We start from the raw sequence: 23,359 nt of genomic DNA on the forward strand, positions 1-23,359 counted from the left end.
ATCTAATAAATTACCACCTAAGTAATTTGTTTAAACTGGAACCGCGTTAATACAGTAGGTGATATTATTTACCCAAATGTATAATCGACGGAGACACCATGAATTGTAATATTAGAGTCCAGAGGAGTTAAGCCTCTCTTACCTCATCTTCAATTCCTGTAACATCTAGAGTTATCATGCTCGAGCCAAACTGAATATTGTCTTCCTTTTTCAGAGTCCCACCAGCAGGAAGCGTGTTTTCATTATACGATCTCACAAACTTGAAGTCACTTGTGCGCGAGCCTGTGGTTAGATACGCATCATAGTTGTAAGAGCTGCGGAGAGTTCCTGCTCCATCCCCCTCTGCATAGTTGGGAGGCAGATAGGCGCTGGGAACAGCAACTGCTCCATCAAACAACAGTCTGGGCTTTCTCCTGTGACAAAACTTCACTGCCAACATCAGTATGATGAACGTCAGGAAGAAGGTGCACACGGAAACTAATGCAATGATCAAGTATGATGTTAATTTAGAGTTGTTGTCCTCATAAGTCATATCTTTAAGTTCAGGAACTTCAGAAAGGTTGTCAGAAATGAGTAAATTCACAGCACAGGTTGTAGACAGAGAGGGCTGACCGTTATCCTTCACTGAAATAACAAGGTTCTGCTTCATATTGTCAGATTCAGAAATGTCTCGTTGTGTTTTGATCTCTCCACTATGGAGACCAATGGAGAAAAGTCCCGGATCAGTAGATTTCAAGATCTGATAGGACAGCCATGCGTTCTGTCCAGAGTCAGCATCTACAGCGATCACCTTGGAGACCAGAGAGCCCGAGAGAGTCGCTTTAGGGACCATTTCAGTCATTAAAGACTTTCCATCTGGAACAGGGTATAATATCTGAGGAGAGTTATCATTCTCATCTGTTATGAAGACTTTCACAGTCACGTTACTGCTGAGCGGAGGAGAACCATTGTCTCTGGCAACAACTTTGACACTGAAGTTTCTGAACTGCTCATAGTCAAATGATCTTACAGCATGAATCACCCCTGTATCTCCATTAACAGACAGAAATGAGGACACTGGGACCCCATTGACTTCACTGGGTACCAGAGAGTACAGTACAGTCCCGTTCTGTCTCCAGTCTGGGTCATTTGCACTGACAGAACAAACAGAAGTGCCTGGTTTGTTATTTTCACTTATATAAGCACTGTATGTCTGCTGCTCAAATACAGGAGGATTGTCATTCACATCTGAGACAAATAAATGAATTGTCATGGATGTGGATAATGGTGGAGATCCTCCATCTGTGGTTGTGATGGTAATGTTGTAATTAGATTCTTTCTCTCGGTCTAGAGCTTTTGTAGTTACTAGAGAGAAATAGTTTTTTACAGATGGGTTCAGTTTGAAAGGAACATTTTGCTGAACAGAGCAACGAATCTGTCGGTTTTCTCCTGAGTCTTTGTCTTGAACATTAATGATTCCCACTTCAGTCCCTGGATCAGAGTTTTCAGGTATCGGGTTATTCAAAGATTTAAGGATGATTCTAGGAGGATTATCATTAACATCAGTTATATCTATGATAACTTTAGCAGTTGATGCCAATCCAGATGCATCTTTTGCTTGAATTCCAACTTCATAGTTCCTTTCATTTTCATAATCAATTTCTCCAATCACCACAATTTGTCCTGTTATTTTATAAATAGAAAACAATCTTGCAGTTTTATCTGAAATTCTGCTGAATTCATACGTCACCTCCCTGTTTGGACCTTCATCAGCATCAGTGGCGCTCACTCTGATTATTTCTGTCCCTGAAGGTGTATTTTCAGCCAGAGTGACCTTATAAACAGACTGACTAAATACTGGGACATTATCATTGGCATCTAGAACAGTGATGTGTATGACAGCAGTGCCAGATCTCTGCGGTGAACCACCATCAGTGGCTGTGAGGATCATATCTATCTCCTTCTGCTGTTCACGATCCAGCTCCTTTTCCAACACGAGTTCTGCGTATTTCCCTCCATCTGCACTATCATGAACATTCAAAACAAAATGCTTGTTTCTCTCCAGTGAATATCCATTGACCGCGTTATGTCCAATATCTGAGTCATGAGCTTCATCCAAACGGAATCGCTGGCCTTTAACTGCTGATTCTGTGATTTCAAAGTTAATACGCTCATTTGGAAATCGTGGCGCGTTGTCATTTATATCCTGAATTTGCAAAATTATTCGGTGCACTTCAAGAGGGTTTTCCAGGACGAGCTCATAACTGAGAATGCAGGACATTCGAGAACCACAAAGCTCTTCTCGGTCTATTGTCTCTGCCACGATTAAATCACCAGTATTCAGATTAATACCACAATACCGTTTGCTGCTGTCCTCCGTGTCTATCCGAGCTTTACGAGCAGATAATTGTTTCACATCCATCCTGAGATCCTTGGCTATATTTCCAATCACATACTGGCGCTTCGTTTCTTCCGGAATATTGTAGCTCAGATCTGCACAGACGATTCTCAGAGGAAACAGAAGGAGAGGAACGAAAAACGCAAAGAAAGGAACTGAAAATACTCTGTATTCCATTTGTGAAGGTTTAATGTTGCACCTGCCAGAAATATTTTTTGACGGATGATATTCTAATAATTCTATCGGCGTCGACGGACTGTTACTCCATTTGGTGCGGCGTTTACCAGACAGAGCTCACACTGCATACATTAAGTGAGGGTGGAGAGACGCATCAGTCTGCACTCTTGGTGAATAGCGACACTGTGAGTACGTTTCTGTTCATTGCATCTTTCATGTATTTAATGAAATGACAACAGTGAATAACCAAGTGAAGTCTTATGTTTTTCAACGCGTATTTTTGTAAAATAATAATTTACATACATCTATATATTGGAAAGGAACACAAAATGCCTCGCAATCAGAGATAAAGTCGCTATGTGTGGTGCTGAAACCTGATGACCTTAAACCTGGACAAGAAAGCACTTACGTAACTTTGAAATCATATTATTCAAACGCGTAAATCCGTTTTAAAAGAAAAGAGAGGCTAATCCTTTTATTCACAGCTTCAAACAAACTTAGTTCTTTAGGAAGATTTAACGTAGATTGTAGATTGTACTATCAGCATCAAATATGGAATATATTATTCAAACACTTCATCTACGTTTTTTAGAATAAACTATAGTTTTTAGAGCGGAACAACAACAAAATATCGTAACAAACTGTTAAATCTGGCAGAGATCAAATACACAACTTTACCAACCAATGCCATATTTTTTTTTCTAAACACTTTTGAAGACTGCTATAATAGTAAAACAAAAGCAATATACAGAGAAATCCCTCAAAAACTATGATACATGCAGCATTCAAGTACTGTTAAAGGTGTGTAAAGGCATTTGTGAGATCCGAAACTATATAATATGGACCATTTCAATTGTTTTCATCAGCAGTGGCAAAAGCATTTGATAGATAAGATAATATGAAATAAATAAATTGCCACCCAAGTACTTTCTTTAAACTGGAACCGCGTCAATACAGTAGGGGATATTATTTACCCAAATGTATAATCGACACCATGTAATGTAATATTAAAAGAGAGTCCAGAGGAGTGAAGCCTCTCTTACCTCATCTTCAATTCCTGTAACATCTAGTGTAATCATGCTGGAGCCAAACTGAATGTTGTCTTCCTTTTTTAGAGTCCCACCAGCAGGAAGTGTGTTTTCATTATACGATCTCACAAACTTGAAGTCACTTGTGCGCGAGCCTGTGGTTAGATACGCGTCATAGTTGTAAGAGCTGCGGAGAGTTCCTGCTCCATCCCCCTCTGCATAGTTGGGAGGCAGATAGGCGCTGGGAACAGCAACTGCTCCATCAAACAACAGTCTGGGCTTTCTCCTGTGACAAAACTTCACTGCCAACATCAGTATGATGAACGTCAGGAAGAAGGTGCACACGGAAACTAATGCAATGATCAAGTATGATGTTAATTTAGAGTTGTTGTCCTCATAAGTCATATCTTTAAGTTCAGGAACCTCAGAAAGGTTGTCAGAAATGAGTAAATTCACAGCACAGGTTGTAGACAGAGAGGGCTGACCGTTATCCTTCACTGAAATAACAAGGTTCTGCTTCATATTGTCAGACTCAGAAATGTCTCGTTGTGTTTTGATCTCTCCACTATGGAGACCAATGGAGAAAAGTCCCGGATCAGTAGATTTCAAGATCTGATAGGACAGCCATGCGTTCTGTCCAGAGTCAGCATCTACAGCGATCACCTTGGAGACCAGAGAGCCCGAGAGAGTCGCTTTAGGGACCATTTCAGTCATTAAAGACTTTCCATCTGGAACAGGGTATAATATCTGAGGAGAGTTATCATTCTCATCTGTTATGAATACTTTCACAGTCACGTTACTGCTGAGTGGAGGAGAACCATTGTCTCTGGCAACAACTTTGACACTGAAGTTTCTGAACTGCTCATAGTCAAATGATCTTACAGCATGAATCACCCCTGTATCTCCATTAACAGACAGAAATGAGGACACTGGGACCCCATTGACTTCACTGGGTACCAGAGAGTACAGTACTGTCCCGTTCTGTCTCCAGTCTGGGTCATTTGCACTGACAGAACAAACAGAAGTGCCTGGTTTGGTATTTTCACTTATATAAAAAACATAATTATGTAACTCAAATGTAGGGGAGTTGTCGTTGATGTCTGAAACTTGTATGTTCAGAGTTATATTGGAGAATAAGGGGGGTGTACCTCCGTCCTTTGCTGTTATTGTCACATTATAATTTTCGAATTGTTCTCGATCAAGCGAACTAGTTGTTGTTATAATGAAATAAGACTTGATGTACGGCTGTAGTTGAAATGGCAGACTCGTCGAAATGGAACAAGTAACCAGGCTGTTTTCACCTGAATCCTGGTCCTTTACGTTTATCACTGCGATCTCTGAACCAGGTGGGATGTTTTCTGGGATTTGTTTTTTTAGAGACTTTACAGATATAACCGGCGCGTTGTCATTGACATCATCTATTTCAATAACAACTTTACAGTGGCCTGTCTGACCTCCACCATCCTCCGCCTGCACTTCCATCTCGAACGAGGAGGCCTTCTCGTGGTCCAACTGTCCAGTGACAGATATTTCTCCATAATTTTCGTCAATTTTAAACAATTCTTTTGTGTTGTCAGATAGGTGATTGATATAATACGTTATTTGCCCATTTGCACCCTCATCCAAATCGGTTGCAGTAATTTTGATGACAGACGTTCCGAGTGCTGAATTTTCAGATAAACGAGTCTTGTACAAAGGCTGCGAAAACACTGGTGCATTATCATTTATGTCTAACACGCGCACTTCAATAACAACAGTTCCAGATTTTGCAGGATTTCCCCCATCGACAGCTAACAAAATCAAGGAATGCTCTTCTTTTGTCTCTCTATCCAGGCTGTTTTTCAAAACAATGTCCACATGCCTGTCTTTATTTGATTTTGTATCAAGAACAAAATGTTTGTTTTGACTGAGAATATAAGTCTGAACTGAATTCATTCCAACATCCAAATCCCGTGCGCGAGCTATTTGTAATTTGCTTCCTACCGGTGCCGCTTCGCTTATCTCAAGTTTAATTGAATCTTTGGGGAAACTAGGAGGGTTATCATTGATGTCCTGGACCTCCAAAACAACGTTATGAAGCTCTAAAGGATTTTCAAGAATAAATTCAAAGTGCATGAGACAGGGAGAGGTTGTACCGCATAGCATCTCTCGGTCGATTCGTTCCGAAACAAAAAGATTTCCAGAATCTAGGTCTACATCACAGTACCTTCTCTCCCCTTGATAATCCAAACGGGCTTTACGAAACCTCAAGCGATTAGAATCCAAATTAAGATCCTTATTTAGACTTCCAATAACATATTTTGTCTTTGTTTCCTCCGGCAAAGAATAACGAACATCAGCAGTGGTAACGCAGAAGAGAAGCGACGTTGTCCATAATCGCCATTTGGCCCAACACAATTTAGACGGTTTCACCATGGTTTCTTGTATGCAAGTAAAAACGTTGTTTCGAAATTTTCCTCACAAACAACTGATTTATGTCATGGACAGCACTGCTATTTCGACAAATGACTGTTATCAACAGAATAGAAAAATACCCGCACCAAATGGGTGTGTTCTTATGCCCCAAAAAGCAGAGTTAATCAACAGCGACACTGTGTGGTTCAGACGAGTTTAGGTAAACAGCTTGTGAGGTTTAATTTATGGTGTGCAGACACTTCATATTTACAGAGATTTTTCTGATAATGTGGGGTTAAATTACATTCTTACATGGCATATCAAAAATAACGATGAAACATTATTATTGACTAATATGAAGAAGTGCTTCCTTCAAAACCCTCAATACAGACAAAATATTTTAAACAAAATTGACTTTTTCCTCACCCTGCAGAAAAACCAACAGTAGGCGTACTATTATGACATCAAAGTATTTAAAGGGTTAATCTTTTAAATACATACTCTTACTTTTGTGAGCATTTATACTTGCCATTTCTATATCGTATATATATTTTTAGAACTATATCATCAATATACATTAATTGTGTAGGCTTTCATCTACACACGCCACTAACGGACACATGTGTCTTTCAGCACCACGGACAGCTACTCCGTGGTCGCCGGACACAACTGTTGGAAATGTGCCGTAGGATGCAATTTGATTTAAAAATGTACTCAGTACACAGCAATGGAATGTTAAACAAATATAAAATATTGCAAATTAGGGAAGACAATGCGCTACATTTTCTAACTGCTAAAATGCTATTCTGTTGAACTGCACACATCAGTCCGCACACATCTGTCGAACATTAAATGATCCGAGTCCAATGCCTCGCCTTTGAGTTTTATTTGTACACCGAGCACCAGAGGTGGGTAGTAACGAAGTACATCTACTTCGTTACATTTACTTGAGTATTTTTTTGGAAAATTTGTACTTTTAAGAGTAGATTTAATTGTGGGTACTTTTACTTTAACTCGAGTACATTTCTAATGAAAAAACGGTACTTTTACTTCGTTACGTTGGGCGACGTTCCTCTCGTTACTTTGTTTTAATGCAATATGTTGTTAAAAGCGTAGTTTATTCTAAGCGCGCACTCTCTCTTTTTTCTGGGCATGAGCGATGCTCAATTCATGAATCACTCTTTTGAGTCGATTCTGTTCAAAGACTTCATCAAACAAGTTGGGCAGATCTGTCTAAATCGGTTCGCGAATCAGTTTGAATGATCTGTTCAGTTTCCTGCACGCACTGAATCGTCTCGGAGTCGTAACAGGAATATTTAAGAACATCAAGAGCGTCGTATGAAGTGGCGGTCGAGTCTACAGTACAGTCTAGAAAGTAAATCTGCAAATGCATCATATTTTTTGCCAGTGATGAAGATCTTTATTAGTTGAACATCTTCGTATGTTACTTCGTAAGCTGTCTGTGAATGAATTATTCCACACGACGATACATTCGATTTCATTTCATTCAGGTAATACATTACAACCAAACAGATTTTTACGGCATATAGCACTACTACAAAGTATGACATTACCCTTTTTTTGGACATATACATTACTTTATTAAATAAGCTATCATCGTCCAGTTTATGAATGTGTGTACACAAGCTATCATCGTCCAGTTTATGAATGTGTGTACACACACAATGTGTGTATTGCGCAGTGGCGTGCGAACTCGACTTGAAAACGAATGCCTTTGCCTGCCTTATTAGACACAGTTAACCAGTTTAAAGATGCTTTCATAAATATAGCCTACATTTAAATACATTTTGGAGAACAGACAGAAGAAGATCCGTGCATTTGATCATTGTTTGTGTTTGGCATGACATGACTGCGGGCACATGTGCAGAGTTTTAACACTTTCTAATCTGTGTCAATGGTTCCCACCCCTTTACATATGAATGCAAAACTCCATAGAGTCACTTTATTCCGACATTGTCTAATAATCCAAATGTAGTTGTATAAGTTATTATACTATTATACAAACCAAAGGACAGGCAATGGTTTTCGGGCTATAGATATAATATACAGAAATAATGTTTGTCTCTTCTGTTTTTGTTGCAAAGATAGCTTATCTAATTATGATAATTTTAGTCATTAAAATGAAAAAAATATCTAAATAATATCATGTTATATATATATATATATATATATATATATATATATATATATATAGGCCTATGTGATCCAAAGTAACTAGTAACTAACTACTTGAGTAGTTTTTTCATTGGATACTTTTTTACTCTTACTCAAGTAACTTTTAAGATTATTACTTTTACTTTTACTTTGAGTAAATATTTCTATAAGTACTTTTACTTTTACTTGAGTACAGTTTTTGGATACTCTACCCACCTCTGCCGAGCACACAAAAAAGAATAAGTCAGAATTTTGCTGAAGTATCAAGATCAGAAAGATGACAGCTCCAAAGCGCACTATTTACCCTTTACCAAGTCTGCCACATTGTATTGTAACCTACTTCAAAGTATTGCCGTTCCAGACATTCCCAGTTTAAGTTTTGGAATTCACATCAAATAATTCCCCAACCAAACATGAAAACATATAGCTTAATCCTATATGAACAAATCAACTATCAAGGGCAGTTTGCTTCAGAATAAGTTATTAGTATTTTGTGTAGGTGAAACGTTCAGGTCCATCTATTCTTAATAACCTGAAAGTCTTAAAATAGAAAGCTCAGACAATTTACCATATATGGCCTGCCACAGTAACATAAGCTTATCTTTGGGAACCAGATTTATGACAAATTTCCAACTGGTAACATTTTTGGGGTCAGCACTTCGGATGTTTAAGATAAAAATGCATATGTTTAGTGCAGAAGATAAAGAATAAAATATTTAATTAAGTATAGTAATGCTATTGCTGACTATATAGATAGGTAAAATCAAACCCACAGAAAAATCTTGAATACTTATGAAAGAAAACTTTATTTGTGATTTATAAACAAAACACATTACCAGATTTCATAAAGTAATATAAAATAATAAACACCATTACACTGATGAGCAGGTGTACAAAAATTCTGTCCAACATATTTGCACCGTCAAAGTCAAAAGCATAGTGCCACCTAGGCACTGGATGAATTTATATATAATTACTACACACAAGCAGAATACATAGACCCTTTTTATTATCTCTTTTATAATTTTTTGACATTTTTTTATTTCATTTATTTTTTTCAGAAGGAAGAGGCTTATATAATAAGGATGTATGAACTTGTTCACAATACAGTGTTATTGATTTCAAAGCCTAGCACAAAACGAAGGATTGATCCTTTCAAGTTGCAAAAATCATAAGGTTTTAAAGGAAAGCAATTTAGACCATAACACTACAGCATTACATATATCTAGAATGTTAAAGTTAACGTTGATCGCCACAGAGCCGACATCGTTTCTGTGTCTTCTTTGTACACTCTATGCATGTATGTAATCAGTTTATGTTTGTGTATGACTGAGTGGATAATTTGATTTATGTCTACATACTTCAGCAGAGACGATACATATCTCCAGTTCCATCGTAAATGAGAAAAAAATAGTTATGAAAAACATATCTGTTCATTTATATCTATATATAATTTTTGTTTTAATTGCGTTTAACATGCAAAACAGTCACTTGGTGATCTGACAGCACTGAACCACACCTGAAAGAGACTCGAGTGAGTGTGTGTGTGTGTGTGTGTGAGCGCTTTGTGATGATATGGTCTCATAGCAGCACAAACATCTCTCTTTTACTGAACAGTATCTCTACAGACTTAGAAGGGAAAGAAAATAGAGATGTGATCCCTCTAAAAAAAACCTGTCTGAATGTTAAAAAAATCCCATTATTTACAACAACTATGTCATGAAGCTATGTCTCACCAGTGATTATATACAGTAGAAAAAAAATCTGTACTGTCCACTATTGTGTTTTTATCAGTCTAATCTCCACTCACCCTCTATCATTGCCCTATAAAGCACCATACGCCATAGCTAAACATCTCCACAATAAGCATGGCTGCATAGTCCATTATGGTTCCACTGCTGTGAGAGCATAAACACTGGAGTGTATTGAGTTTGTGTGTGCGTGTAGGGGCCAGTACATGTGCTTATGTTTCCAGCAGAAGGAGTGACAATAATATTGGCAATTTCACAGGCTTGATTTTTCTGCTCTTTCTTGTCACACTGTACAATACGAGCCACCAGGGGGCAGTACTGACATGGGGCCAGCACAGCACACCAGATAAAGGGAGGTTGGCAAAATGAGATATGCAAAAGTTACAAGCAGTAGGTGAGGGAAAGAAGCTGGACTAAGACATAAAGCCAGCAGGAAGTGGGATGACGTCTATCAAACATTCAAAACAGCAGCAAAGGAAGTAGGTGTGTTTGAAAAGAAGCAACAAGCATCCGTTCTACTATTTTACAGACTTTTGAGAGGCTGTTGTGCTTCAGTCCTGTTGTGGGTTTAGCTGTACAGCGAGTGGAGAGCCTGTTCAGGGTGTGTTATGTATTAGAGAGCAAGAATCTCTTTAGCTGTATGCACGTAATTTGTGCATGATTTTGGACTATATAAGATGAGATTTACTTGCTCTTATAAAACATACTGAGATTTCAGCGTTGGTTTAGGAGTGGGACAGAAGCTTTTTTTCTGAGTGTAAAGCAAGTGTCTTGGATTTCGCTGCTACATTCCCATCTCTGCAGACGTTTACTTTAGATCTGCTCTAGAAACCAGACACTGGTCTTTCTGATAATTGCAGTTAGATTTGTGTCTCTTTTTTTTTTTTGTCTTTTACAAAGTTTTGTTTCTAGCAGATCAAGGCGTGAGACAGGGCCAGGGGAGGTTGCTTCTTCCCCATTTGAAGTTGAGGGAGGAAGGCAGGGATGGAGTCGGAGAAAACTCTTGGTATTACAGGAGTTAATATCCAGTTTAACTGGACATTTGGTTGATCCTTTTAAAAGAGGAGAGGGACTTCCCTTGATGTGGTTGAAAATGTCATTCACAAGGTGCCAGCGGACTTGGTTTGCATTTTGCAGACTGTGTGTTTTCTTGGACATTGCTGATAAATTTCTGCACAATAGAGTAGAGTTAGAAAAATAGCCAATCAGAGTCACGGAAATATGTTTACAGGGTTAATTTGTGATTTTTATGTTCACTTGAATTGGTAGGTATGGTATATAGAAGGATCTTTTTCTCTTTTACATTTTCAGTATTTTTGGTTTTCTCTTTCTGTCAGCGTTTGCTACAAACACAAGTTGATCGCTGTACTATTGTAGTAAGACGTTCTTCATTACTCTTCGCCATCGTCTTTCCCTTTATCCTTCTTGTCCTTCTTTTCCTTCTTCTTCTTTTTCTTCTTCTTGGACTCCTCTTTCTTTCCGAAGGTGATGAACTCGCCCTTCTCATCAACAGCACCTGGATCCTGCCGGATGGAGATGATGGCAGGGGAGCCGGGAATGATGAAGGCTTCAGGAGGAATCTCTCCCGGCTTCAGGGCTTGTGGAGGACCGTAGCCGGGGCCCGCACCGTAGCGGAAGCTCCAGCTGTTACTGTTGATTCCAGCTCCTACAGGAGGGGACAGCTGTCCCTCTCCCTCCCCATCTGAGTGAGACAAATTATAAGGATTAGATTTTATAATCAGCACTTAAAAAAAAAATCAGGTTCAAAACAAAAAATAAAATGACCCAATTACTAACTACTATTATCTAACACCTAACTCCTAGTTTCTCCAGGGATACTACACATGTAATTCAAGCCTTATTAGTACCTTTCACCGAAGAAATCCTCTAAAATTCTTGTTGTAATTTTTTAGTATTTATATATGGGGAGACAGAAATGTCAGGGTGATGCAATTGTCTTGATATTACAACAAACAAACCAACAAAAAATCGTCATTGAACGAATAATTCTTGAAATGAAAACCTTGGCGTAATGGGAATAAAAAAGGTTGCATAAAGTAACGAGTAACTGTGATTAAAAATGTACAAATAATTTACAAATCAATTGACAGCCCTTAAAAACAGCTTCATTGCTTATTAATATTTTCAACATTTTTGTCATGTTGTGCAACCAACAAAGCTGAAAACATGCTGGGGGAAAAAAAAGGAAATGATGTCATAGAGAGACCCTGTTTACTGTCTGTCTGTAAATAAACAAATAAATAAATAAAATGTTATTACTTTTTACTTGATGGTTACACCGCATGACAAGAATCATTACATTTAAACATTTTCTGAAAGCACTATGGTTTTCAAAACTATATCAAACAAATATAAAACAAAGAGAATACTTCTAATAACTTAGTATTATTAATATAGATTTTTTTTTTTTTTTTTTTGGAGACGAATGGCAAAAACAATCTGCATCAAGTGCATGATTGGAGAAACATGTTTTCTTTGCTTTATTTAACACTGATGTAAACCTACAAGTAATGCGAGCGCGCGCACACACACACACAGCATCACTCTTGAGTGCACTTTCATACAATGTTCATGTTTGAAAGTGTACTACCCCAACAGGGACAGAGAGCAGAGTACAGAGTGAGACTCTTATGTACTACTTTCCCTACAGAAGCAGGGCTCTTTGCCACACCAGTTACTCTATGACCTACTTTCATTTCTGTGTTTTATTTAGATCTCACCATGACCCTGAAATGCAATTCTGTTTGTTTTTTGATCTGTACGTTTATAACAGTACCGCGCGGCTTATTTCAATAAATGCAAAACCTAGCAGGGATTATCCATTTTGATATTCTTTCCTCAGCTTAAATGAATCTGCATGGGTGGATTGTGCATCTATGTGTGCGTGCAACAACTTACTAGACTAAATTAGGAATCCTTCTCGCGCTCAGTTTCAGGCACGTCTAAATTTAGACACTTCAAATACAGCCATTAATATGCAAACTGCTCTTTTTTTCTATGGCTACTGATCCAATATGTGTAACTGTTCAAAATCTTGACCATGTTGAAAATGTACCACCTCTGCATCAATACACAACACTCATGGCACACAGATGGTGCAGCGAAGAGTCAATGAGAGAGCGTTCACATGCACACTGTATGCCGCCCCCTGGGCTTGACGGATCACATTTGGCTGAGAAGGTCAGAAATTGTGGTTTAGAGTGGTAGCATTTACTTGCAGAGTGGTCAGATCTCTAGTGAGAGAGTAACTCATGTGTTCATGTGTTAGTCACACCTCACTCCATCTCCCTGTGGCTTTCATTATGGCAGTAATAATGTTTCATGTCAGAGCAGGTCAACTGAGCAGACTAGTTCTCGTCCTCATGAGACCAAAGAGAAGATCAACATAGTGAAGCTTTAAGCAACAGTTTAAAACAAACTTTCATTGCATTTCTCTCTTTGGTGTAAAGGTCAATGACAAATAAGTGTTTCTGATTTAAAGAAATAAAAGTTTAAAAACACATTTGCCAAGTTTGTATTTATTTTGCTTTGTTATTCATTCTATAATGTAAACATAAAAGTAATAGAAAGTAAAGTTCTGTTCTGCATTTGTGTACTTGTTGGTTGCACCACATGCCTTTGATTCTGCAAACATTTTTGAACTTTTTTTTAAAGAATCCAAGAATTAATAAACAATTTTGCCAAATTACTTCAGGGTTTCTTTTCAATAATTTTATTTATTTAATAGTTTTTATTATTGTTATTGTTATTATTATTATTGGCTGTCTATTATTATTGGCTATCTGGCACTCTAAATTTATGCAAAATTAATTGATTTTATTCCAGAAATTAAAAATATTATTTTTTATAGATTGTGGATTTTCAAACTGTCTGTAAAAACTGCCCCAGATTAGACTGTTCTTATGAGGGATAAAAATCTCCAACATTCACTGCTAAAAAATTGTGTAATTCAATTTGAGCTTGATTTTTGGTAAAATGTCAATAATATGATGACACACGCAAGCATCTGACCATTTATAAAGCCACAATACCAACTTTGACAACACACTGCTTAATAACTTTTTTTTCCCTTTTTTCCCCCTAAGTAGAATAGTAGGACCTAATATATAACCCATACTGTATATAATGAGGATATACTGTATATCATGTGACACTTAAGACTAGATTAATGGCTGATGAAAATTCAGCTTTGCATCACATAAATAAATTACATTTTAAAGTATATTAAAATAGAAAACTGTTATTTTAAATTGTAATAGTATTTCACAATATTACTGTTTTTTCAGTATTTTTTATCAAATAAATGCAGGCTTGATGAGCATAAGAAACTTCTTTCAAAAACATAAACAATAGTAATGTTTAACATTGTAAGGCTTGTCAGAGCAGCCAGATAAATGTGTGCATTTAAGACAAATATGTGATCTAATATGCATTCATGTGTTGGGTGTGCTTTCCTACATTCTAAAAAATAATGTTTGCATCAATTTTTTGGAGTTATCTTTGAGTGAATTAATCTTCAACCAGCAATCTACATTGAGTTAGAGGAACTTAATAATTTGTATAAGTTGATTCCTCAAAAAAATTAAGTCGCTCCAACTTCCAGAGTTGTAATCCTGGGACCAATTAATCTTATCTATTTCAGTTCAAATCAACAGCTATCAAAACACATGGTAACATAACTTTTTCAACATGTATATTTAATGAACAAGCAAGGTATTACTTATCCCTGGCATTCTCACAGTCATTGCAGAGTCAATGTGTTTACCTTTATGTATCTACTCTTCAGCACAATGGTAACCACAAAAACTTCAACATTACAGAAACTCTTTTAAATGTCACAGCATTTAACACCAACAGGTCTTTCTCTTCACTAAAAACAAATAAATTAACACTCAATTTCAACATTTATTCTCCTTATTCAGTCCTATGCAAAGCATGATGTGAACTAGAAATCCACTGCCTATTTTCCTAAGTTTTCAAGACAATTTCATTAAGTTACTACAACCTAATTCAAATAATAATAATTAACGCAGAAATTTGAGTTTAAATTACAGACAATATTATGTTGATGTAATGATTAACATTATTATATCAACAGAACTCTACAAAATAATTTTTGCAACTTAAAAGGTTTAATTAAAACAATAAATAAGAATTGTTTTTATCTTGCAACCATACATTTATTTAAGTTGTGGTAACAAGTCCCCTGAATTACATTTAGAGTGTATAATATTTCTACCTCTCTTTTTCTCTACCTTCCACTCCTCTCCCCTTCCACACCTTGCTCGTTCTTCCATTTTGAGTACGGCTGGTTGCCATGGAAACCTCCTCCCCCATCCCCGCTCGCCCACTCCCAGCTGCTCCTGCTGCAGTATCTAAGATTCATTGTTGTTGCCTGGCAACAAGTCACACAGTGTTTCCTAGCAACAGGACCACCGGAGGGGTCTGCCAATCCTGAACCTCTGTGCATCTCCAACCCCCACATCCCCCCTTCTCTTTCAGCATCACTCTCATTCTATCATTTCTTTCCTTCCTCTATTACTCGTCGTCTCTCTGCATCCCACATGCTTTATCTTTTAAATGACTCTCGGTATAGCAACCTCATATATCTTAAATCAAATTAATCTGTGTATCATTTTCCTGCTTGGCCTCTTTTCTGTTCCTCCTGTTCCTATGACCTCAACTGTGTTATAATTTACAAGCACTAAACCAGCCCTTACACAACACACCTGCACTGGTTCAGTAACACAACATTAGCCTGCTTATAATCACAACACCCAATTTTAAATGGACAACTAAACTGGTTTTCATAAGTCTATCAGATTAACAGTTTATAGGTCATACTTCAAACCTCTCTGCAGCCTACTAGTAAAGAATCAATGTATTTCTGTTTCTCCTCTCCTCCTTTATCTTTCTCTCTCGAGTCGAGTGTGCCTCTCTCGATCTGTCCCACTTACTCTATCCATTTCTTCCCACTGTCTGCTGTCATTCCAGTCCGGCTCTGCTCTATCAACCTGTCAATATCTCCACCATCCACCCCCCAGGAGACCAGCCACTCTTCCTTCATTCCTCTAATGGCATATTAGATTGATCGTCCTCTGTCTATCTGGCTGATCTTTGAGGAGAAGCATATCTCAATAATGCAAATTCAATAACAGGCTTCATGCATCACAATATTTAGATACTTTGGTACTGAACTTCAGTAGAGTAGATGAAAGATGCCGTCCAAGGCACATCATGCTCTTACTCAAAATAAACACATTTGGTGTATTGTGTCAACTGATGATTATGTTGCCTAGTTATGTGTTAGGCATTTGAGGGACGCAGCACTAAATTACAAATGAAATCCTGTCAGAGGAGGACTTGCCTTGATTCATCAGTATTTGTTAAAGGGAACCTATTATACCTTTTTTGGGTCTACTAGAATATGTTTTCATGCTTGAATGTTAAAAAAACACCATGTTTTACCACACATTTTACATTATTGCAGCACCTCTCTTCCCAGTCTGTCAGTAATGCTCTGTTTATTTCCGGTCACTATGAAGCCCCTCCTTCTGAAAAGCACAATGAGCTCTGATTGGTCGGTTGGACCGGTGTGTTGTGATTGGTCAACCGTTCGAGCTTGTTTCGGAAATGTCACGCCCCTTACCATAACTGAGTTTTAACACACTACTAAAGCAACGCAACCAGGCCTCACCCCTTTTTTTGTGAATCCCTTGAGAGGGAATTATTTAAATGAGGAATAACGTGATGTGTTCGTTCCCGGAAGAACACTCAAGACTACAATTGAGGAATTTCAGGGAGTGTGTTATAGAGAATAACTCTCTCTGAAGTGGACGTGTACATTTGCGCACCTTTCACACTCAAACAGCAACATTACACTCTAAAGAAAGCTGAAAATGTAAAAAAAAGCATAATAGGAACACTTTAATAAAAATAAACTTTGGAATAAGTAAAGAAGAATATAATAGTGTATCTAAGAGAATGACGCACTGCACTGAACCACAGTAAGTAATTGTTACAAGATGTCTGAAAAAATTAATGCTAAAGCTCAAGCCAGACTTGCAGACTTGTTCCCTGTCATTTTAGATCTTGGGAACAGTATTGCAATAGAGAGCGACAATGGAAAGAACACTCTTTGTGTGTGATTGGAGATCTTTCAGGGCATGCAAGACAGTAAAAAAGCAGAGAAAGAGAAAGAGCTGACATTTTTGGATGAATGAGTCTAACCTGCTTTAAACAGGTTGTTTTAAACATGCATGAACCCATGTCAGATTGAATCAGCTTCAATTTGGGTCAAAGGTTTTGGCCGGCCCTGATTCATTCCTAAGATTCATTACAAGACATCCAGAATTGCCATATGCATTAGGCATGTTAATTTGAACAGATGTAATAGGTTGATAAGCATGATAATTTTGCTAGAGATAAAATTACCAGATTAGCAAGAGCATGAAGTTTTGCGAGAAGATGATGAAGTCGTCAGTTTCAGATGATTAAGATTTAATTACACTCAGTTAGCAATGCAGACGTCTTTAAGATGTGACCTCACCTGCTGCGCTGGAGACCGTGGGCCAGTTCTGGACCAGCATGCCTTGTGCTCCCTGCATCACAGCTGAAGCCTCCTCCATATGCACAGAGCTAAAAACAAAACCAGTTGACATGTCATTAGTCTTGACATTTCAAACTTCCAGTAACTCTTTGGACTGCTATTAAAAAAAGGCAGAGACAATGCTCAGTAAAACTAATGTAAAATATATTTCAATATAAAATGCAGCTTCGCTTTTGGGCTGTGAGAGTAAATAAGATGTGCAACGGGGACAGATGTGTTAGCGTGTATTTTTCTGAGCTTTGGTCTGAAGGTGCGTGTGATGGTGAAAGTACATGTGACAGTGTGTGCTAGACTATCTGTGATCTAATGTGTCAGTGCGTGAGGTGGTGTGTGCGTGTGTGAGCTGTCTTGGTGGTTGTCATGATGTGCTTTAGCTCCTTCAGACGTGTTGACTGGAAAACACATTGACAGAGTGTCTACACAGAAATACACAATCCCTGGTTTCTAAAACAAGGCTTAAGCCTAGTCCCAGACTAAAATGCATGTTTGAGCTGTTTTAACTGAAAGCAACTTGCACTGGCATATCTTAAAATGCAGTTACAGTGTTCAGCATCACATGATCCTTCAGAAATCATACTATTATGATGATTTGATGCTCGATAAAAAAAAATCTTATTAAGATCAATGTTGAAAACAGTTGTGCTGCTTAATATTTTTGTGAAAATATTATAAATGTTACTGTCACATTTGATCAATTTAATGCATATTGCTAAATAAGTAAATTAAAGTAAATTTCTTTAAAAAAAAATAAAAATAAAAAAAAAAAACCCTGACCACAATCTTTTGAATAGTATGTATACAATATTTTGATTTGGAATATTTGGCATATACAGAACTGGCATATTTTTCATTTTTGTTTTTAACATGTTCATGATTACGCTTAAAACGTGACAAAATCTGTCAAATGTCAAAATAAGCATGTATTAAATAAACATTAGCCTTAATATATTATGAAGTGTTGTTACAAATAAATATATCTTGTTTCAAGAAACTGACAAATTGGACAAATATAAATGTTATGAATTTTTTTGCAGTCTAGAAATGATAAAGAAATACTGGAGAAATGTAGAAAGAAAGATGATATAAAGGAAAAGCGTTCATCAGAGAGAGAGAAAGCGGATTGCATAGAAAATGTATTACATTTTCAACATTTCCCTTCTCTCACAAGGGCCCATTTCATAATCTGATTTCCCCTAATACATTGTTTGGTTTCTTTACCATCTTTATCTTCCCTCCATTCCGCTCTTCATTTCTCATTCTCGGTCTGTCAGCAGGCCATGCATAACATAAGCCTGGGAACTTGTGGTAGACAGCTGAAGATGTACTATGTACTTAAAATTTCAACAAATACAGCGATGCACCCTAGAGCTGCGGGTACGCATTACAGTAAAGGGACTTTTCATTACCTATATACACTTTTCAGCGATGGCCTTTTGCTTTTAGCACGGCTCTGTGTGTTTGTCACCATGGCAACCACGATCAGACAAGCACCCACATAAAGAGCAGATCTGTGAATTATGCCAGCACTCCTATCCATTATGAATGTACAGACATGAGGAGCAGAAAGGAAGTGGGTATAGCAGGGCATCTGCAATGCAGCACAGGGTGTGCCCAGCCGCTACAGCTTCCATAACTCTGATCCAGTGTGTGTGTGTGTGTTAGCATGATGGATCTGTCTAATTCCCTTAAAGCTGAAATGCACCCTGTGCCTTGAGGCAGAGTGAATCAGTAACTTTTCTAGCCTAAGGAGAGGCTTGTCGATTGAGGGCTGTGTATTTAAAGCCACTGGAGAGGAAGTTTGGATACTGGAGCTGTTCGGAATAAGTCTAAATGAAGAGAAAGCATGACAGAGACATTATTGGCTCATTCAGGGTCAAAGGGAAGTTATGAATAAATAATGTAAATCTACTATATAATAATAATAATAATGTGGCATACTGAATTTACAGAAACCTTTAAACATCCTCTCCTGAAATTAAGCTACAAGTAATGGTTTAAATTGAAATAGTTGTGTATATTGCATATCTTTAATTACATTCATTGATTAAAAGTTTGGGGTTGGTAAGATTGTTTTTAATGTTTTTGAAAGAAGTCTCTGATGCTCATCAAGATTGTATTTATTTGACTAAAATACTGTAAAAACAGTATCATTGTGAAATAATATTACAATTTTAAAATAACAGTTTTCTATTTTTAATATATTTAATTTATTCCTGTGATGGCAAAGCTGAATTTTCAGCATCATTACTCCAGTCTCCAGTGTCACATGATCCTTCAGAAATCATTCTAATATGCTGACCTGCTGCTCAAGACACATTTCTTTATTATTATCAATGTTGAAAACATTTTGGAATTATTGTGATTTTTTTTTTTCCAGAATTATTTGAAAAATAGAAACAGCAGTTATTTGGAATTTTTTAATTCAAATTTTTGTAACATTGTAAATGTAAATTTTTACAAGTCACTTTTAAATAAAATTGTATTGCATCCTCAATGAATAAAAGTATTAATTACTTTTAAAAAGTACATGCTTATTTCTCCTATTCTTACATTTAGGCTACATTACCTTCACTTTCATCTAATGCTTACTTTATCTTTAAAAACACTATTAATTTAATAATACTGTATGCACTTATAATAATATTTAGCAAATCTCAGATTGAATATTCCCTTTTCCATTCTGTACATTATAACGTTGTGATACCTAAATTCCCAAATTATGCATAAAAAATATTGATTTTAATTCTTAGTGCTTTATTAATAATTTATTTAGACAAAACAGTAGGGATTTTAAAATCTACTTTTTTTCGGTAATCAACCATAACATAATAATTGGCTTATCTGCCAGAATTTTTATGTTGGTGCATGTCTAAATGTAATTTATTAGTATTTAATGTTGTACAATATTTATATGGTGCTCAAAGTGGCTCACACAGTGTCTACACCGGACGCGACGGAGCTAGAAATTGTTCACATTGTAGGCGTCGAAGCGTCCATTGCAAATCTATTTTTCCTTTGTATCCAAATAGCGTGAACGCTACAGTATGTCAGGAATAGATTGGGGCAACGGTTAACCGTTGGGAATTTGTTGTCATGTTGTGCTGCACTGCATCCAGTGTAGACAGCATCACTGATTATAATGGGTTTGCTTTTGTCGCGTCGCATCGCACCGCTCGCCTCTGGTGTAGACACGGTGTCATCTATTTTTTTCCCTTGTGTGTAATGTCTCCTGTGCCCCTTTTTGCACTAGCCTTCAGTCACAGACAAGCACATAAAACACACACAGACTAAACCATCCCTGGAGATGAGCCCACAGGGTAGCACAATATTATCACATAAAACAGACAGCCCTTCACCCTTTGGAAACTGTATATGTGTGTTGATAGGGGAGGGGGCCTGGTTGTCTCCAGATATAAGTGTGTGTGCGGGTATGTGTGAAGAGTTAGGGAGAGAATAAATATTTAGCATTTTAGAGATGACTCATTTTGTCAGTATTTGTGCATCGAAATGCTCCCCCTGAGATTTGAATTGCCTGCTTATCGGCCATGGGTAAGCTCACACAATCAGCTCATCTGCTAGCTTGTCCTTTATGCTTGGTTGTGAAGGACTGTGCATCTGCTGTGGAGAATGCTGATGACCTACATACTCAAGATCAGACTGCAGAGCCACTATGCCAGGGAAAGGCCCTTAGCAAACGCTTCAAAGCTTGTGTTTGTGCGTGATAAAGGCAGACAGAGCACAGTTGGTCCACTGAGGAAGAGGCAAGAGGTCAGGAAGAAGTCAGAGAGCTCCTGGTGGCCATGATTCTGGTGGCTCTCTATAGCCATCAGCAAACATCAGCACTGACAATCTTTTTTGTGTTTTACTAATATGCTCCCTGTCCTCTGTAATTCTTCATTCCATCTTCTTTTGTTCAACTCTACAGCTAACTTAAATGGACACAAACTATGCTTATGCACTATCAACTTCATTATGTTTATGCCGTTTTATTATATTTTGTATTTTTTTTTTCAGCTTTAATTTAAACTAACATATTTTTTTTTTTTTAAATTACAAATAAAAGCTCATTTAAAATATAAATAAGTACTATAATATTATTTGAAGAATATTAAAACAACACGAATTACCATTAGTTATTACAAGTATTACAAGTGAACATCAATCAATTAACAATATGCATATTTATCAATTCGGTTACAATTTATTTTAAGGTGACATTAAAAGGTTATATTGTACTTACTCAAATAAGTACTGAGTAATATTAATTGACTACATGTACTTACTATAGAGTTATGGTTAGGGTTTGGTTTAGGGTTAGTTTCTTGAAATTATGGATAATTTTAATACAGTCTAGCAAGTACATGTAGTAATGTGTAACTATATTGGCTTGAACTAAATTGTTACCATAAATTAAAAATAAAACATTAATCTAGATTATTAAATCCTGTAAAAATTATTTTCATTGTTAGTTCATGGTACCCAAAGCATTAATTACTGTTATAAATTGAACCTTGCTGTAAAGTATTATCAGTATTTTTCCGAAAGAGTTAAATAACTATTCTTGAGGTTTAATGAAAAATTCAACAAATGTTTTTTTGTAATATGTATAATATATTGAGGATGCTTTATAGCTTCTGCTCTCCCTACAATTAGATTAAGTTCAAACAAGATGGTTTCCTGCATAATGACATTGAGGGTCAGAATTTGATTATTGTGGCTCAGGAAATGAGGAAATTAGAATTGGACATGTTTCACGGTGCTTTTACACTTTTACTCAGCTACCAAACCGTGGTCTAATGGTCTTTTCTCATAAATTGAGAAAATAGTTAGTGCTATATTAGTACAGAATAAAACCTAACATTTAATTATTATTTAGCTACAGAAAATGAGGTGCATTCCATATCGGTTCAGAGAGGACTGTAACTCTTTCAGGACGTTATTAACAGCAAAAGTGCTTACCTCTGCACTCCTGCCCTCAGCGACGCAGAGTAACGCCAGTCAGCATTTGGCCCTTTGGGCTGGAGAAGGAGAGAAAGTGAGAGATAGATGAAGAGAAATAGATGGAAAGAAGGGGTGGAAGGACAGAAAAGGGTTAGATACATTCTCATCAATAAATCATGGTGCTCTGTGTGTGTGTTTCTGTCTTGCATTTTAATATGAACCACAGCTAAAGGAGACCAGGACTACAGAGACGATTACTGGCACCACGCCATGGCCCATGACTCACTTGTATAATCTTGTGAGTGTGGAGAGAGTGCTTCATAATAAAGCATATGAAGGACACTTGACATTCACCTAATAACATACACAACCCATTGTAGGGATGCACGAGATTGGTTAATGGCCAATATTAGTGATTTTTAACTTATCGATATTGGCCGATATTGGATATTTCATTGATCATTTTTGCATTTAGACAAGAGAGTCTTTGCCATCATCCTGAGCTCATTCAAAATTAATATTTAATCATTTAGTTACACTATTAAATTTAATCTTGAATGAATATCTGTCTTTCATATGTCCAATTGTTATGATGTTATGCCTAAATTCACTTTACAGTTTTAAATCTATTGTTTGTTTGTCAAAATATTATAGAATTTAAATATCGGCCATAACACTAAAATATTTATTTGACATCATTTTGCAATCCATGATAATTTTTGCCTATTTTTCCATTTAGACAGTCTTTGCCATCATCTAGAGCTCATTCAAAATGTATATTTAATCATTTAATAACACTGTTAAATGTAATATTGAATGAATAACTGTCTTTCATACCCCCAATTGTTATTATGACTAAATTCACTTTACAGCTTTTAAATTTTTT

General features: G+C 36.8%; 3 protein-coding genes across 3 annotated transcripts in view; all 3 read right to left on the minus strand.

The window, feature by feature from the left end:
- Positions 1–127: 127 nt before the first annotated feature.
- On the minus strand, positions 128–2,568 carry LOC130082760 (protocadherin beta-7-like). The gene has a single exon (XM_056247611.1). It carries the CDS (start codon positions 2,552–2,554, stop codon positions 128–130), a length of 2,427 nt encoding a protein of 808 aa, XP_056103586.1. The 5' UTR covers positions 2,555–2,568.
- A 993-nt stretch (positions 2,569–3,561) lies between these two features.
- Positions 3,562–6,089, minus strand: LOC130082761 (putative protocadherin beta-18). Its single transcript, XM_056247612.1, has one exon. The coding sequence runs from the start codon at positions 5,995–5,997 to the stop codon at positions 3,562–3,564; it is 2,436 nt and encodes an 811-aa protein (XP_056103587.1). The 5' UTR covers positions 5,998–6,089.
- Positions 6,090–8,938: 2,849 nt separating this feature from the next.
- Positions 8,939–23,359, minus strand: part of LOC130082762 (uncharacterized) — a 46,216-nt gene continuing 31,795 nt past the window's right edge. Inside the window, exons 8-10 of the mRNA XM_056247613.1 lie at positions 22,492–22,550; positions 17,473–17,561; positions 8,939–11,604 (exon numbers count right to left, since the gene is read on the minus strand). Coding sequence (XP_056103588.1) covers positions 11,294–11,604; positions 17,473–17,561; positions 22,492–22,550 — 459 coding nt within the window. The 3' untranslated portion in view covers positions 8,939–11,293. The remainder of the gene's footprint in view (positions 11,605–17,472; positions 17,562–22,491; positions 22,551–23,359) is intronic.

Source organism: Rhinichthys klamathensis, unplaced genomic scaffold, assembly GCF_029890125.1.
Source record: "Rhinichthys klamathensis goyatoka isolate OS25496 unplaced genomic scaffold, OSU_Roscu_1.1 h1tg000050l_1, whole genome shotgun sequence".
In the NCBI taxonomy this organism is placed as follows: domain Eukaryota; kingdom Metazoa; phylum Chordata; class Actinopteri; order Cypriniformes; family Leuciscidae; genus Rhinichthys; species Rhinichthys klamathensis.

Bases quoted from the DNA above. Each gene is read 5' to 3' on its own strand.
- LOC130082761 (XM_056247612.1), bottom strand. From the start codon at position 5,997: ATGGTGAAACCGTCTAAATTGTGTTGGGCCAAATGGCGATTATGGACA.
- LOC130082760 (XM_056247611.1), bottom strand. From the start codon at position 2,554: ATGGAATACAGAGTATTTTCAGTTCCTTTCTTTGCGTTTTTCGTTCCT.